Source organism: Podarcis filfolensis, assembly GCF_964270895.1.
Source record: "Podarcis filfolensis genome assembly, chromosome: 7".
NCBI classification, from domain to species: Eukaryota; Metazoa; Chordata; class Lepidosauria; order Squamata; family Lacertidae; genus Podarcis; species Podarcis filfolensis.
In genome coordinates this window covers 2,383,500-2,398,342 of record NC_139603.1, presented here as the reverse complement: position 1 = coordinate 2,398,342, position 14,843 = coordinate 2,383,500, and the positions used below count along the sequence as shown (strand labels likewise).

Here is a 14,843-nt window from a genome sequence, read left to right as displayed (position 1 = left end):
GAATGCTCATAGGGAAGTATTAATTCTAAATTGCAGATAATATTAAAAGGAGAAATAATATATACCTACATTTTTAACTACATGCGTAAGCAGCCTTAGGTTTTTAATGTTTCAGGATTAGATAAAAGTGAGTGTTCACATGCCAAAGGTCGATCATTCTGATTGAATCTAATCTGAATTTTACTATTAATCAAGTCCTGACTTAATTTCCTCAGCTACCATCTGTACATCAGAATCTAACTGTAATTTACTGAATTTTTTTTCTTCAAGTCTTATGAAAAAACTGCATGTTCAGAACCTAGTTGTGTGACATTCCACATATCCTACTTAATTAAATAGCATTAAAAGCACTCTGCTTCAGCTATCCTGCAACATGCCTCCCAGGCAACACACCAATGCTAACAGTGGTCATGGTATACACACCTAATAGTCTGACCTCCTTTTCCAACTAATTGCATTACAGAGCCAGCTGGCTCCAGAAAGGAGTTGTCTGTGTGATTGAAGAACTTCTGCTTGGGGTAGGCATGGCTGCTACTTTTACTGAGTAATGGCCAGTCCTGACATCCCCATTGTCTGCCTGACAGAGTGCCCATCCTAAAATCGAAGTTTTATTTGTAAATTAACCAAGAAACTTCCTGCCAGAACAGCACTGCCTGGAGACTGATAATGTGTGCCTTTCATTCCCTTTCACTCTTACTGTATTCACTGCCAATTTGTTTTCTGCTGCCAGCCAGCCTTAGGCTATAAAAAGCCTTGTAAGACATAAGTGCAATTATAGTCCTAGAGTCAAATGAATTGAACAAATCCAATAGCACAGCTCTGTCTCCACTTTGCAAACCCCTACAGCAGTGAGATTAGCTGCTAAAAATCTAATCTAGCTATAACTAATGAATTTCTTGAGTAAAGGAGCAAGAGTTCAGTAGGGGGTTGTACCCAGCTTTCTGAACTGAGAAGCTCTTTGCAGCTAATTGTATATAAAAAAGCAACATACAGCTTTGACAAGAAACTATTAGGATGTTGCTATTACTATTCATTTCCATTGTGGCTGCAGGATGTCTGGATGAAACAGTAATACTATTCATAATGATAAATCATTGGATTCCAAAAGGTATTGCTGAATATGTCTTATTTTCAAAAGAAAAAAATATTTCAGTAATGACAATCATTTTGCAGCTAACACCATGTATTATATATTTTTAAGCACAAAAATGTGATTTCTAAATATGTTACCCTGTACTAGCATATGTATTAGGATATGTTCCTAATTATTTCACTTTATGACAATATACATTCATTAGAATTCTCTACTTATTTTACAAAACACATGTGGGAACAACTACTTTTCATTAAAAATAGAATCTCTAATAATTATTGCTATGACATCTGTCTTATTCTGTGGGTCACAAAATATGCCGCCTGCTGCAGAATGGTCACATTTAAAGGCAGCTTTTCTGGCCGGCAGGTGGTATGACCTTCTGTCATGCTATTGAGTTTGTCAGCTAAGCAAGTTGTTCAGAATTTTGCTTATTATGCTTGGAAACGGGCAAAGAAAAAAACAGGACACAAAACTGGTCAGAGTGCAAGTTATTACCTGAACAGCTCAAAAGACTCAGAGATATATTAAATATACCTTACTAAAAACCCAAAAGCAGTCTTAAAAGTGCCAGCTTCAGCTTCCAAACATCTGATTGAAAATAATCAGAATTAAATTACAGTCACCAGACTCCTGAAAATAAACTTTGACACAGTGTTTTCTGCTAGTTAACAGAGTGCAATCAACGTACGATTTAATTTTCTTATACCTGACCTTAGTAAATAACTATTCTCAATTTGTTTTTAAATTATCTTGTAATTGCATGCACACGTGCACCAGTCTTCACAATTTTTCATTGCTCCTTATCCAGATAGTAAGCACTGCTGAGTGTAATTTGTAATGACTATAATATGTAAATCAAAGTTAAAGTGTAAAATTAAACATTGTTTTAAAATAAGAAACTGCAGAGAAGTCAGGAGAGGTTAATGCAGAGAAGAGCTTCTGTGTAAATGTAGTATGTGGGTAGTTCTAATCAATGATCTTTGGGTGTTCATATGCATAAGAGTGTCCATAGGTCCCAACTCCCTGGGGCCCGGGAAGCCTGAGCACCCACAAAATTCCCCATGAAGGGGCCAGACACCCACAAATTTCGGGCATGGCCCCCATGGCCGCGGTGCCAAGTTGGCACTCCTGAGTGTGTCCCTATTTTCATTTTTGAAATGATGGCGGGTATTGTGGTTTTTAGAAAATATATCGGCTAAAGGTGTGAAACGGAGAATGCTTCCTTGGTATTGTTTGATCACTTGTTTTGCAAGAGACAGAAGCAGCTGGAGTGGGGGAAGGGGAGATTTCACTCTCTGGTTTATTGTTTGTGGCATTTATACAGCCAGCCCAAAAGAGGATTAGAGTGGTTTGAAAGAGCAGACAAAGAAATACTATTAAAGAAAGCAAAGGTAAGTAGGAAAAACCACAATATATGGAGTGCCTTTTATGAGGATCCGTGTCCCTCCTGTAAACAGTTCTGCAACAACAGATGGAAGAGACTTTCGTTTTCCAGTGCTGCCTTGGGGCACATGCCATTACTGCTTGGGAACATTACTTTTTCCTCTTTTTCCTGTGAAAATCTGATGTTGCAGTTTCAGGAACAGGCAACGGAAGGTTTGTAGATAGTGCCAACTTCCAGATTGGCTGGGGTGGTGGTGGGTGTCCAGCATTAATAATCATTGCTCTTTCACTGTCAGCTACAAATGGAATTGCAACTGGGCCTCCACATGACAGGTTACATCGTACTTTCTGAGTATGCTCATCTTTCTATGTTCCATCTACACCAGCTGGTGTGACATAGCTGATGTGGGTAGGAAAGTCCAATTTAACGGAGTTGTCAACTAAAGCTCCATGCACATGATGAAAAACACTCTTTTCTGCCATTGCCACTAACCACATTCTTGAAAAGGCAATGTCTGGAAAAGGTTGTTGTTGTTGTTGTTTTAAAAGGCATCATAGTGCTATGGTGCTATAACACACTTTAATTCAAGTTGCTTTTTTTCTAATATTGTAAAAAATGTAGCTGGAAAAGCATTTTTACACCAACTGAAAAATCAGTTAAAAAATAAACAGGGTAATAAAAGGTGCCTATTACATTATAGTCTACTTTCTGACCGTGAGAGCTTTTCAACAGTGGAACAGTCTCCCTCAGGCGGAGGTGGACTCTCCTTCCTGGGAAGTTTTAAAGCAGAGGTTGGATGACCACCTGTCCTGGATGCTTTGGTTGAGATTCCTGCATAGCAGGGGGTTGGACTAGATGACCCTAGGGGTGCCTTCTAACTCTACAATTCTATGCTTCTATGAATGTGTGCTGAACTGTGATAGTTTCCCTTGTCCAATGTGTCCTGGCCACATCAAAGTCCCACCCCTTTAAGAGGATGCAAGAGTAGCGCTAAGGCAGCGTATGAAGGGAGTTGTAACACGACAACATCTAGAGAACACTTTGCGGGCTGCTCCTGCACTAGCAGCCTTTATACCTGTACAGAGATTGTACCAGTCTTCTCTTCTTTGGGAGAAAAGGGAGCATAAAGGCTCCCACAAGGAGCACTTTCGAACCTGCCATTACTGTGACTTTTGAGATGGAAGAGCTTTTGTGAATGGAGGGGGAAGGATTTCATTTGATTCTTGCTTTTATGTACATCTTTTACATTGCTTGTAAAAGATTTGAAGCATCAGAAGGAACAAGTTGCCCAAATTTCACAAGTGCGGGACAGAGGTAATTCGTTGTTAACAAAGTACAACAGCCTTACAGGTGTCTCACTGAGTCTGTACAACAGAGAGATTCTCAGATACTTTGACAGAAAGAACATATTGCACAGCTTGAGAAGGATTTTTGTCTTTTAAATAAAGAAAGGTGACTATGCTTCATATCAAGAATCAAATGGCAGCAGATTTAGAAAGACTTCTATATCACCATGAGTACAGACCCAGGTCATCGGGTTTGAGCTTCTACAGCCGCTGCCTGCCATGAACCACCATGACAGGATTGGCAGCAACAGCAGCAGTTATGTTCTATGCTGCTGATAGTACGTTATCCTGTTGTCAATTATACTGTTTTAAATGTGCATTTTGTATTTGACTTCCTTTAGTAATGCTTTCATTTGAAATGTTTAAGATAATATTTTAGTTTCTTGTTAATTATGTTGGTTTGAATGTATATTTTATATTTGTTATATTATCTTTAGTAATGTTTTACTCTGGATTGTTTTATTTGATGTTTTAATGTTGTTGTAAACTGCTTTGAGATTTTTTCTTAAAAATATGAAGTGGTATAGAAATGAAATTAAGCAAGCAAGCACCTCCAAAGTATGCCATTTTATTTAAGTTCTGAACCAATTTCTGTGCAATTCAAGTTTGAAACATTTGAAAATTTCCCTGTCCACATGATCCACAGCAAATATATTTAAATGAGCACTATATTGTAGGACTTTTAGTTCTATGCTTACCTTTTTGGTCAGTGAGTCATCTGAATCAGAGGGCATTCGTGTAGAAACATGGAAAATCACTTCTGCAGTAGATGTAGCATAATATGGTGCCGTTTGGCCTGTGCTGCCATTACGCTGAAGGCCCCCCATAAATCCACAGTGAGTTGAAAGATCAACCTTAAAACAAAGAATTTACTCTCAATCTGCAATCCTAAGAAATTCCAATTAAACTAATGGGGCATCTCCATGCAAATAGGTTTAGAATTTACATTTAGTGACAATTCTAACACTGGAGATAGAGGTATTGTTTGCTGCATATTAAAATGTAGTATTTTTATAAACACTTAACTTCTCAAAAATACATTATTAAAAAAAGTTTCTTAGTCTTTCATTGAACTGTTTGACAAAGATAGCCTCTGAAATTGAATCATTTTTGTGTTTTTCTTGTGTCTAAAAATCATACAATTGTCTATTTCAGTGATCTCAATAATAGAGTGCGTAACATGAAGTTCACTTCTGAAGCTGACTTCAGCAACTATAATTTACATTTTAGTCCCTGCAGAGCAAGGGCCTGCATTGTTTTACGCTACTCTGTAAAGCACCATGAGCATTGATGCAGCTTAATAATAAGTAACATTTCCCCTGAAACAGAAATCATGAATGCATAGGGCCAACAGAATAGAATCTCTCACACATCAGCTGCCTCCAGACCTGTTTATCACAGAAGCCGCAGTTCAAAATATGTCATCCAACAAGCCACTTCCCATGTTCCAGTAAGAGAGCCAAGCTGTCATGTGTCAGGACCTGGTGTCAGGACCTGGCATAGGAGCCATCTTCACAGGAACCTTGGCCTCCACAATCTTTTTAAGCAGGGGGCCAAGCCCCCCACCCAATGTTGAGGGGGAAGAGGAGCCCCCCTCCGGAAGACGTGTGCTCCACCGCCTGCTTGCCCCACCCCTGCTGCAACAACCAGGCCAAGGCCTCCACCATGAGGCCCCGCTGAGGCCTGCCACAGCCACACTTGTGGAAGCCCACCTGCAGCCCCAATGGAGGCCCTGCGACGGAGGCCCCCACCCAGCTGCTGTGGCGGCCAAGCATGGAGCCCAACTTCCAGCACAAGGGCCACTGGGTTCTCACAATCTGGGGCCCAGGTCAGTGCCTCTGGTCCCTGGCATGTTTGTTTAGGCTCTACTTCAAGTCTGCCACTGGCCCTGCAAGCCGTGCATTGCAAGAATAAGTGGGCAACTGCCAAACAGTTGAGAAGTTGCTACATTGCTTCAAATATGGCAATTAATTCATGGGCTGACACTGATTTTATCACTTCAAAATTAAATATTTGGCTAATAATTACCTCCCAGCCAAGACCAGCAACAAACTCTTCATATGCTTGGCTTCCTTTTGAATTGGACAATATTGAACATTTATCTTCCTGTCCTTCAGCAATGTAAAATACTGCAATCTTGTGAGTTTCCCGGCTGCAATTGGAAATAACAGAAAACCCAAAGCAACCATAAATGAAACTATTAACATTGATTTTTGTAAATATGTGAATATTCTGAAAATGACATGTGATATGAAGTAGGGTCACGCTAAAATGTTTTTGAATGATTTTCAGGGGAAAGTGAACTTACCCACAGCAACGGTGGAGTTGGTAGCTTCCACTTTCCCGCCTGAATGGCCTAGACACAGGGTTGGGGGAAAGTGGCAGCAGCCATTTCTTTCCTGAAATGCTTTTGAACAACACTACTTCCAGGGAATTCAGAGATAAAAGAGTGGCTGCTGATAAGAGCTCCGCTGCCAGAGGCAGAAACATCCCCTCACAAGATACTCATACCATGTGCCACCTACCATCCTCCCCACACCCAAATTTTACCCTCTTCACCATGACGCTCCAAATTTTGAGCCATTTTTAATAAAAAAAAATCACTCTGAACATTCCGCTTGGCCCTGGTGTCTTGCAGTACTGTATTTTTATTTATTAAATTTTTATCTCATCTTTCTCAAAGGAGTCCAGGGTGATAAACACTGAAGTGATATAAAACATGGCAGTGAAATTAAAACACTTAAAAATAAATACTTAAATGCATCAGGCTTACAAAAGAGTAAAGTATGGATTTTCAGCTGCAACTACCAATGAAAATAGGAGTGAACTCTAGTGAAATAAACTGAGATAAAAGTATAATGGTGGCCGGCTGACCATACCCAACTTTCACATACAGCGATTTGCACAAATCACTCTAAAACAAAAACTCTCTCTCTTTGGTTGCATCTGCATGTAATGCTAATCCATAATTTAGTGACCCATGCAGGCGTAGGAAGGAGCCACACTGCACATCCCCCTTCCCTCTATTCTACTCATGTGCCCCAATCTCTGCTGTCTTAAATCTTGGCTTGTCATGTTGACTGGACCAGGGATTGTGACTTCTCTCTAGCTGCAGTCAATTTCTAAAACAGCCAATAAACCTGGCTTGTTTAAACTCTCAAGTTAGGTCCAGACTCTCAAGTCCCTGGTCCAGACAACACAACATGCCAAGAAGGATGGAAATGGAAATGCTGCCAAAATCCACCTCAAGGCCAAATAGTAGGAAGAGGGGCAATTTGGAGCACATGTGGCAAAGGTTTGCTGCAACTCGTTCCCCATCAGGTACATCTTATTAACCTTGGTTTTGTGTGGTGTGCAAATGCCGCCTGCGTGCACCGTATTTTAAGATCATTTAAAGAATACAGTGTATGGTATTTAACTAAATTTTACCCAGGGTAGACTCACTGAAATTAATTAACGCATATAAGCTAGGCACATTAATTTTAATTAGTCCACTCTGAGTAAATCTTAACTGAATATTATCAATTAAAATAGTAAATCAATGATATTCATAAAAGCAGAAAAAATGTAGTTCATTCTTAGAAACTGCCAGAGAGCCACAATCTGGCCTCCTTACTCACAATAGTGATGCAGTTCCTATGTGCAGTTGGGCCCAGGACCAAACTTTCTGAATAAGAGATGTAGCAGATAGTCATGCAAAGGAAGTCAGCCAAAGGTCTACAAGAAGGGTTCTGCTAAGATAGGCTCCACAAGGAGTCAACAGCACCCACATTGTAGGCAAATGCAATGTAATGGTTAAGAAGCTACATAAGATGGGTTACCAGGAACTGGATAGTCAACTTAGCAAAGATGCAGCTATTGGCATATGCTGCAACATGCTACAATTTTTGAGTGCATATACTGAAGGAGGTGCCTAAAGAACAGTGTGCTACTTACATTTGAGGTCTTCAATTGTAATCGAATTGTTTTCCCATTTCTGCCCTCTATTTAAATCTGGCTTTCATATTATGTATGTAATGAATCTTTATTGTGGAATAATATGCTACTAATTATTGCCAAGACTCCTTTTGTTCCTTTATTTTAGAAAACATCTACCTCACCAAATTTATATTTGGTACTGCTTAATTCTCAATTAGATCTTTGCACCCTCAATTGACCAAAATAGGATTTTTGAGTGAGTGCAAATGGGAGCCACCAGTCCTGGTCACTTACTGCGCCCTGTCCTGGATCACCCTCTCTTCAAATGACAGAAAGACTAGAACATAGGAACTTACTAAGCCACCTTATACCACTGCAGACCACTGGTTTATGTAGCTCAGAACTGTCTACACTGACAGACAGAAACTCTACAGGATTTCAGGTAGGGAATCTTTTTCCAGTCCTGCCTGGAGTTGCTGGGGATTCAACCTGGGAGCTTATTTAGGAAAACAGATGCCCTGCCAGTAAGCTTTAGAGTGAAAGCGCACACATATACACTGTGCTTTCCCAAGAGATTTATGTCAAAATCAGATTCAAGAGAATTAATCTGAGCCTTGAAAAAGAGCTGAAAGAGGAAGTGGGAAAGAGTATCATTCTTCCAACTTCCTTCTTCAGCTCTATGTACTTTTCAAGACAGGAAAAAAAAACACCTCCTCATCTCATGATGAAGGGAGCAGGGGATTTTAGAGGCTTCATGGACACCAGGGAAAGGATTCGCAGGTACCAGGTTGGTGCTTATGAATTTTAGAGGCTTCATGGGCATCATGCTGTTGACCCTGGGCCAAACTACTGCTTGGAGAGCTCTAGTTTACGCTTAGTTTACGCCCCAAATTCTACATCTTAAGCTTTTCTTCATACTTTTTCAACAAACTGAGTCAAAGTTAAAATTTAGACCCTCCACAAATTTAGTACTTGAAGCCAATCCAAAATTGTTTAAGGATCAAATGTGTTCTAATACGGAATTTCTTCAAAAATACCCACTTACAATTCCTATTTAAATTGGACCAGCTACAACAACATATAATATTTAAATAAAAATAAACCTAACACATTTCAGTTTTCCATAAACATAAAATAATAAACTGGACCTCATTCTGTAAATGTATCCATTAGTAGTTGCCTAGCTAAAAACTTAACTCACCATTGCCTCGAGTCCAAGTTTTTCAGCTCTCTCAACAATTTAGAATTTTTCTTCAGTAGATGAAAGCTTTTTCTACGGATATATGGAACATGTTATGGTGGGAAAGCTCCACGATACATAAACATTATAATTTCCAGAAATCTCTCGAGTAACCAACAGGGAAAATTATAAAAGCCTTTACATTACATAATTTTGAAAATATCAATATATTTATTACAATAAAAAGCCTGAAGTTTGAATTGTTGTTTCCTCCACCTGCCAGTAATCCATCATTCCAAATCCATTTCCCAATCCACTACTATCTCCTGGGAATCACTCAGAATACAAAATCCAGATTACTTGGGTGAAACAGAGTCCTGCTGCGCTATGCAAGTATGAGGAGCGCTTGATTGGCCAGTAAGTTCTCAATCCCTCTACTATTTGTATGCAACTATAAATATGTCATCTTTCCCTTTTCAAAGTAGAATATAACCCCATCCCACAAAATTCCAACTGAAAATATGGCAAAGTTGAAACCAGATCTTTCCAAATCATTCCCTACCCCCTTTACTTTCCTTTGCAAAGGCATGGGAAAATAGTTTTCTGACTGGGGAATGGCGGGGAGATCTCTTGAGTCAAATGGCATTTGAGAAACACAGAACAATACTAACAAAGAGTCTTGTGGTGCATTAAAAACAAACAATGGTATAATGGCATATGCTTTTATTAACTAGAGACCCTAGTCCAGTGATTCACAAACTTTTCTTCTCAAAGACTACTTGAATATTGCCAAGTCTTGACAGACCGATTGATGATTTTTCTGCCTGTTGTAGCAATTGTAATGTGTTGTGCTAGCTGCTGTATGATTTTGAATTGTATTTTTATTGCTTTTTTATTTCTTATATATTGTATTTTATTGATAAATTTTATTCTATCAATTTTCATTTCATTTATTTGGATAAATTTAACTTCCTAATGCTAGCTTCAAATTATGCTACTAAATCTCTCTACTCCTTTCAAGCTTAATAATGCATGAAGAAAAACATGAAAGGATGGGAAAATTTGTTCTTTTTTTGGCGATGTATTTCCATTACCGGAAGCAAATATTTTATCAAGGGTAATTCTAGCCTCCCAGCAGGGAAAAGACACAAAAGAATGGCAATAGCTTATTAGTGAGTTTATCTGGCACGATAAAAAGTCACAGTTTTAAGCTATTTCTATTTTATTTGTAAGCCGCCTTGAATCCCTGTAAGGGAAAAGGTGGGATATAAATAAATAATGTTGTTGGCATCCAACTGTCTTGAGAGACAATGGCGTGTGCCTCCAGGGATGAAGTCAAACTGCTGCATTAACAGCACTGAGGTGACCTCCCTGGAGTGCAAACCTGGACAGTGTTTATTATAAAGTAACAACAACAGTTGAGTGCAACTACTATGCACAGAAAAGGGGCTTTGCATTTGTGTTTAAGTTGTCCCATCTCTTGACTCTTTTTTACTGTTTCCTCTTTCTGACTGCTAATCCTGTCAACTCGTTACAAGTGGGCTCCTCTTTCTTCCTGTTGCTCTCTTTCACACTTGATAGATAGAACAGCCACTGCTCCCTCCTCCCTCCGTTCACAGTGGCTGTTCCTGCTATTCTTTACAGACATGCTGCAGACCACCTACATATATCCTGTGGACCACTGGCAGTGTGTGGACCACAGTGTGGGACCCCCGCTGTACTAGTAGTAGTTATTATTATTATTATTAGTAGTAGTAGTAGTAGTTTCCAAGTCACCTTCAAAGGTAGCCCTACGTAGAGCGCATTGCAGTAGTCCAAGCAGGAAATAACTAGAGCATGCACCACTCTAGCGAGACAGTCCGCAGGAAGGTAGGGTGTCAGCCTGAGTACCAGATGGAGCTGGTAGACAGCTGCCCTGGACACAAAATTCACTTGCGCCTCTATGGACAGCTGTGAGTCCAATATGACTCCCAGGTTGCATACCTGGTCCTTCAGGATCACAGTTACCGCATTCAGGACCAGGGAGTCCCCCACACCTGCCCGCTCCCTGTCCCCCAGAAACAATACTTCTGTCTTGTCAGGATTCAGCTTCAATCCATTAGCTGCCATCCATCCTCCAACCGCCTCCAGGCACTCACACAGGACATTCACCGCCTTTACTGGTTCCGATTTGAAAGAGAGGTAGAGCTGGGTATCATCCGCATACTGATGAACACCCAGCCCAAACCCCCTGATGATCTCTCCCAGAGGCTGCGTGTAGATGTTGAAAAGCATGGGGGAGAGGACAGAACCCTGAGGCACCCCACAAGTGAGAGTCCAGGGGTCTGAACACTCCCCTCCCAACACCACTTCCTGGACATGGCCCAGGAGGAAGGAACGGAATCACTGTAGAAAAGTGCCCCCAGCTCCCAACCCCCCCCCCAAACGGTTCAGAAGGATACCGTGGTCAATGGTATCAATGGCTGTTGAAAGATCCAGCAGAACTAGGAAACAGCTTCCACCTTTGTCCCTAGCCTGCTGGAGATCACTGACCAGCGTGACCAAAGTGGTTTCAGTCACATGACGAGGCCTGAACCCTGATTGGAAGGGATCCAAATGGAAGATTTGAGACTGGGCAATAATTTGCCATGATGGCTGGGTACAAAGATGGTTTTTAATAAACATGGTAGTATTTCAGACACCACAAAACTGTTGGTTTTGTTGCAGCAGAATATCACAGCTGCCTCTCAGCAATTTGTTACAATGAAAAGCGAGCAGGCATCACACATAGCTGGGTTCCTGAAGAAAAATCAGGGTGACAGGAATCTGGCAATTGTCAAGGGTTTCCTTACTTATTGTACATTTCTGTTCCCAAATGAGGCCACAGGACAAGTTTCAGCTATAAGGAAGCATCTCTTCTTTGTCAAAGCCAGAGTCATCTTCTAACTTGACTAGGGGAAGGAGACTCCCAGAATGACCTGTCAAAGCAGCTACCCCTTAACCCCGAGTCAGGGGTGTAGGAAGGGGGGACAGAGGGGGTGGGCCGCCCCAGGTGCCACTATGGGGGTGGGTCTGGGTGACAAGATGGCCCCTGCCTCTCCCCAGCTGTAGAGCGGCCACTCTCGTGTGCCATTCATATGGGCTGCCTCTCGCATGGCAACTGTACGGGATGTCACACAGTCCGTATGGGATGCCGCTTGCACGGCATCTGTACGGGGTGCGGCAGCCTGTATGGATGCCGTGGAAGCAGCAGCCTGTACGGATTGCGCATGTGCGGCATTCCGTACGGAGTGCGCATGCGCGGGATGCCACACATGCGCAGTCTGTACGGGCTGCCCCGTCCCAGGTGCCGGAGAGGGTTCCTCCGCCACTGCCCCCAGTCCCACTAACAGTGAACTGTTGAAACCAACATGGCGATACAAGATATGTAGACAGGGACATCACTCTCAGGCTCCAACTACCTCCTGCACATAAATCTGAGTCTGTGGCCTAAGCCTAAACACTCAATTTTAAGGAAGCAATCCATTAGTTTTTTAGGTAGATTCTTTCTTGTTGGCTTATTAATTGCCCTGTCCCTTTTTTGGGGTCAATCCATACTGATTGTACTAGGTAGTAAAAAAATCTAGAAAGCTGTAGGTGGGAGACGTTTTGGAAAAATTGTCTGTTTCTTTCCCAAATGGTTAAGATAAATGCTTTCTATTAAGCCAACTCTCACTCTCCCTAATCATATTTCTTTTTCCCAATATCCCTGGCTTGGGAGCCAGAAGTGAAGATGAAAAAGGAAGAAAGAAATAAAACAAGAGAAAAGAGGAAAGAAGTTAGAAAAAATTAACCACAGAGAATTAAAAGAATCTCTGCAAATCTGGCCAGTCTGGGAGCCCAGAAGCACCCTCCTTTTCAAAAGATTTTCTGCTTTCCACTGGGTAGAGGTGCTTTTCTGAAAATGGGGACTTCCATTTGGATGGAAAGATAGTATTATTTCTAATAATAACAGTAATCTAAAACCCTACTTACCTTTTGTCCCAAGAATTCATTCCCAAGTCATTTAGCAAGAGCCTACATAAATGAAATGGTGCTTGGAGCTGTGCAGGTCTTGGTGCCTTTTGACTTTCAACTTTCATACTGAGATTGAAACTGCATCCATGTGCATACTCATTTTCTATGCAACTCTGCTGCATTATTGCTTCTAGTATATTTTTCTCTTGGTCATGGTTCATGACATATGGCGATGGCGATGGCTCATTTAATTTTAGTTGTGGATGTAAAAGGCACTCAGGACTACTATTGCCAATCCTCTCTAGCAATTTATCAAGAGCATCTTCTCCTTCATATATTTGAATGAAGTCCACTGAAGGCTCAAGGTTCTGCTTATGATTGTCCAAAACTGCAGTGGATATTCTTTTATTTTGATTTGGTAGACTACCAGCTAATGGTCCATGCATCAGCCTTCCATCCCATGAATACTTCCCTGAGATATCTCGAACAATTACTCTTACTTCTGAGAATGCTGCTGCTGGTTCATTGTCTATCTCCTTTTCAGAAGGAATTTGAAGATAAGATATAAGAGTACTGTCATTAAATACAAACAGTTGTAAATTTGGGCTTCTGAAAACTTCAGAAGACAGTTCTGAAGAGTCCACATATGAGTTGTTGTGATTCTCACTAATAAGGCTGTGAAGAACAGCAGGTCCTCCATTCAGGGGATAATGGCCCAAATTGTTTACTAGATGTGCCATTATCATTCGTGCAGTCAAAGGTATTAATTCCAAACTCCTCCTCCTCCTCTCTGAAAGTAATAAAAATAAATAAGCAAAATAAGCCAACTAAAATATGCACAAAGATCAAGGTAAATCATGTTTATATATGGCTCTGAAATTTGGGGGATGATGCATACTCTGATTTGGAGTCAATCAGCACAAATTTTAGGAGCAATACTAGAAAGATCTAAAAGCACATCATCTGCAGTCTTGAAAGTAGAGAAAGACCTATTCCTAATATATTTGAGGATAGTGATTAGCTTATTTACTCACTGTTTGAATATTAAGCCAGTGATGCAAATGAAGAATCAGGAATGTACTCCAATAAATTGATAAATAGTAATTTATTATCATTGTTGTTGTTTGTTGTTGTTTAGTCGTGTCCGACTCTTCGTGACCCCCTGGACCAGAGCACACCAGGCACTCCTGTCTTCCACTGCCTCCCGCAGTTTGGTCAAACTCATGCTGGTAGCTTTGAGGACACTGTCCAACCATCTCGTCCTCTGTCGTCCCCTTCTCCTTGTGCCCTCCATCTTTCCCAACATCAGGGTCTTTTCCAGGGAGTCTTCACTTCTCATAAGGTGGCCAAAGTATTGGAGCCTCAGCTTCACGATCTGTCCTTCCAGTGAGCACCCAGGGCTGATTTCCTTAAGAATGGATGTGTTTGATCTTCTTGCAGACCATGGGACTCTCAAGAGTCTCCTCCAGCACCATAATTCAAAAGCATCAATTCTTCGGTGATCAGCCTTCTTTATGGTCCAGCTCTCACTTCCATACATCACTACTGGGAAAACCATAGCTTTTACTATACGGACCTTTGTTGGCAAGGTGATGTCTCTGCTTTTTAAGATGCTGTCTAGGTTTATCATTGCTTTTCTCCCAAGAAGCAGGCGTCTTTTAATTTCGTGACTGCTGTCACCATCTGCAGTGATCATGGAGCCCAAAAAAGTAAAATCTCTCACTGCCTCCATTTCTTCCCCTTCTATTTGCCAGGAGGTGATGGGACCAGTGGCCATGATCTTCGTTTTTTTGATGTTGAGCTTCAGACCATATTTTGCGCTCTCCTCTTTCACCCTCAATAAAAGGTTCTTTAATTCCTCCTCACTTTCTGCCATCAAGGTTGTGTCATCTGCATATCTGAGGTTGTTGATATTTCTTCCAGCAATCTTAATTCCGGCTAGGG

The 14,843-nt window shown here is 41.0% G+C and overlaps 1 protein-coding gene across 9 annotated transcripts in view; it reads right to left on the bottom strand.

Moving 5' to 3' along the window:
- The window catches only part of RALGAPA2 (Ral GTPase activating protein catalytic subunit alpha 2), a 188,160-nt gene that overhangs the window by 61,465 nt on the left and 111,852 nt on the right, over window positions 1-14,843 (bottom strand). For all 9 annotated transcript variants that reach the window (XR_014550911.1, XR_014550912.1, XM_083624413.1 and 6 more), the window contains 4 exons: window positions 12,918-13,689; window positions 8,946-9,017; window positions 5,855-5,978; window positions 4,525-4,680 (listed from right to left, as the gene is read on the bottom strand). Coding sequence is in view for 7 of the 9 variants with exons in the window: in XM_083624413.1 (XP_083480539.1) it covers window positions 4,525-4,680; window positions 5,855-5,978; window positions 8,946-9,017; window positions 12,918-13,689 (1,124 nt within the window). In the remaining 2 variants the exon portion in view is untranslated. The remainder of the gene's footprint in view (window positions 1-4,524; window positions 4,681-5,854; window positions 5,979-8,945; window positions 9,018-12,917; window positions 13,690-14,843) is intronic.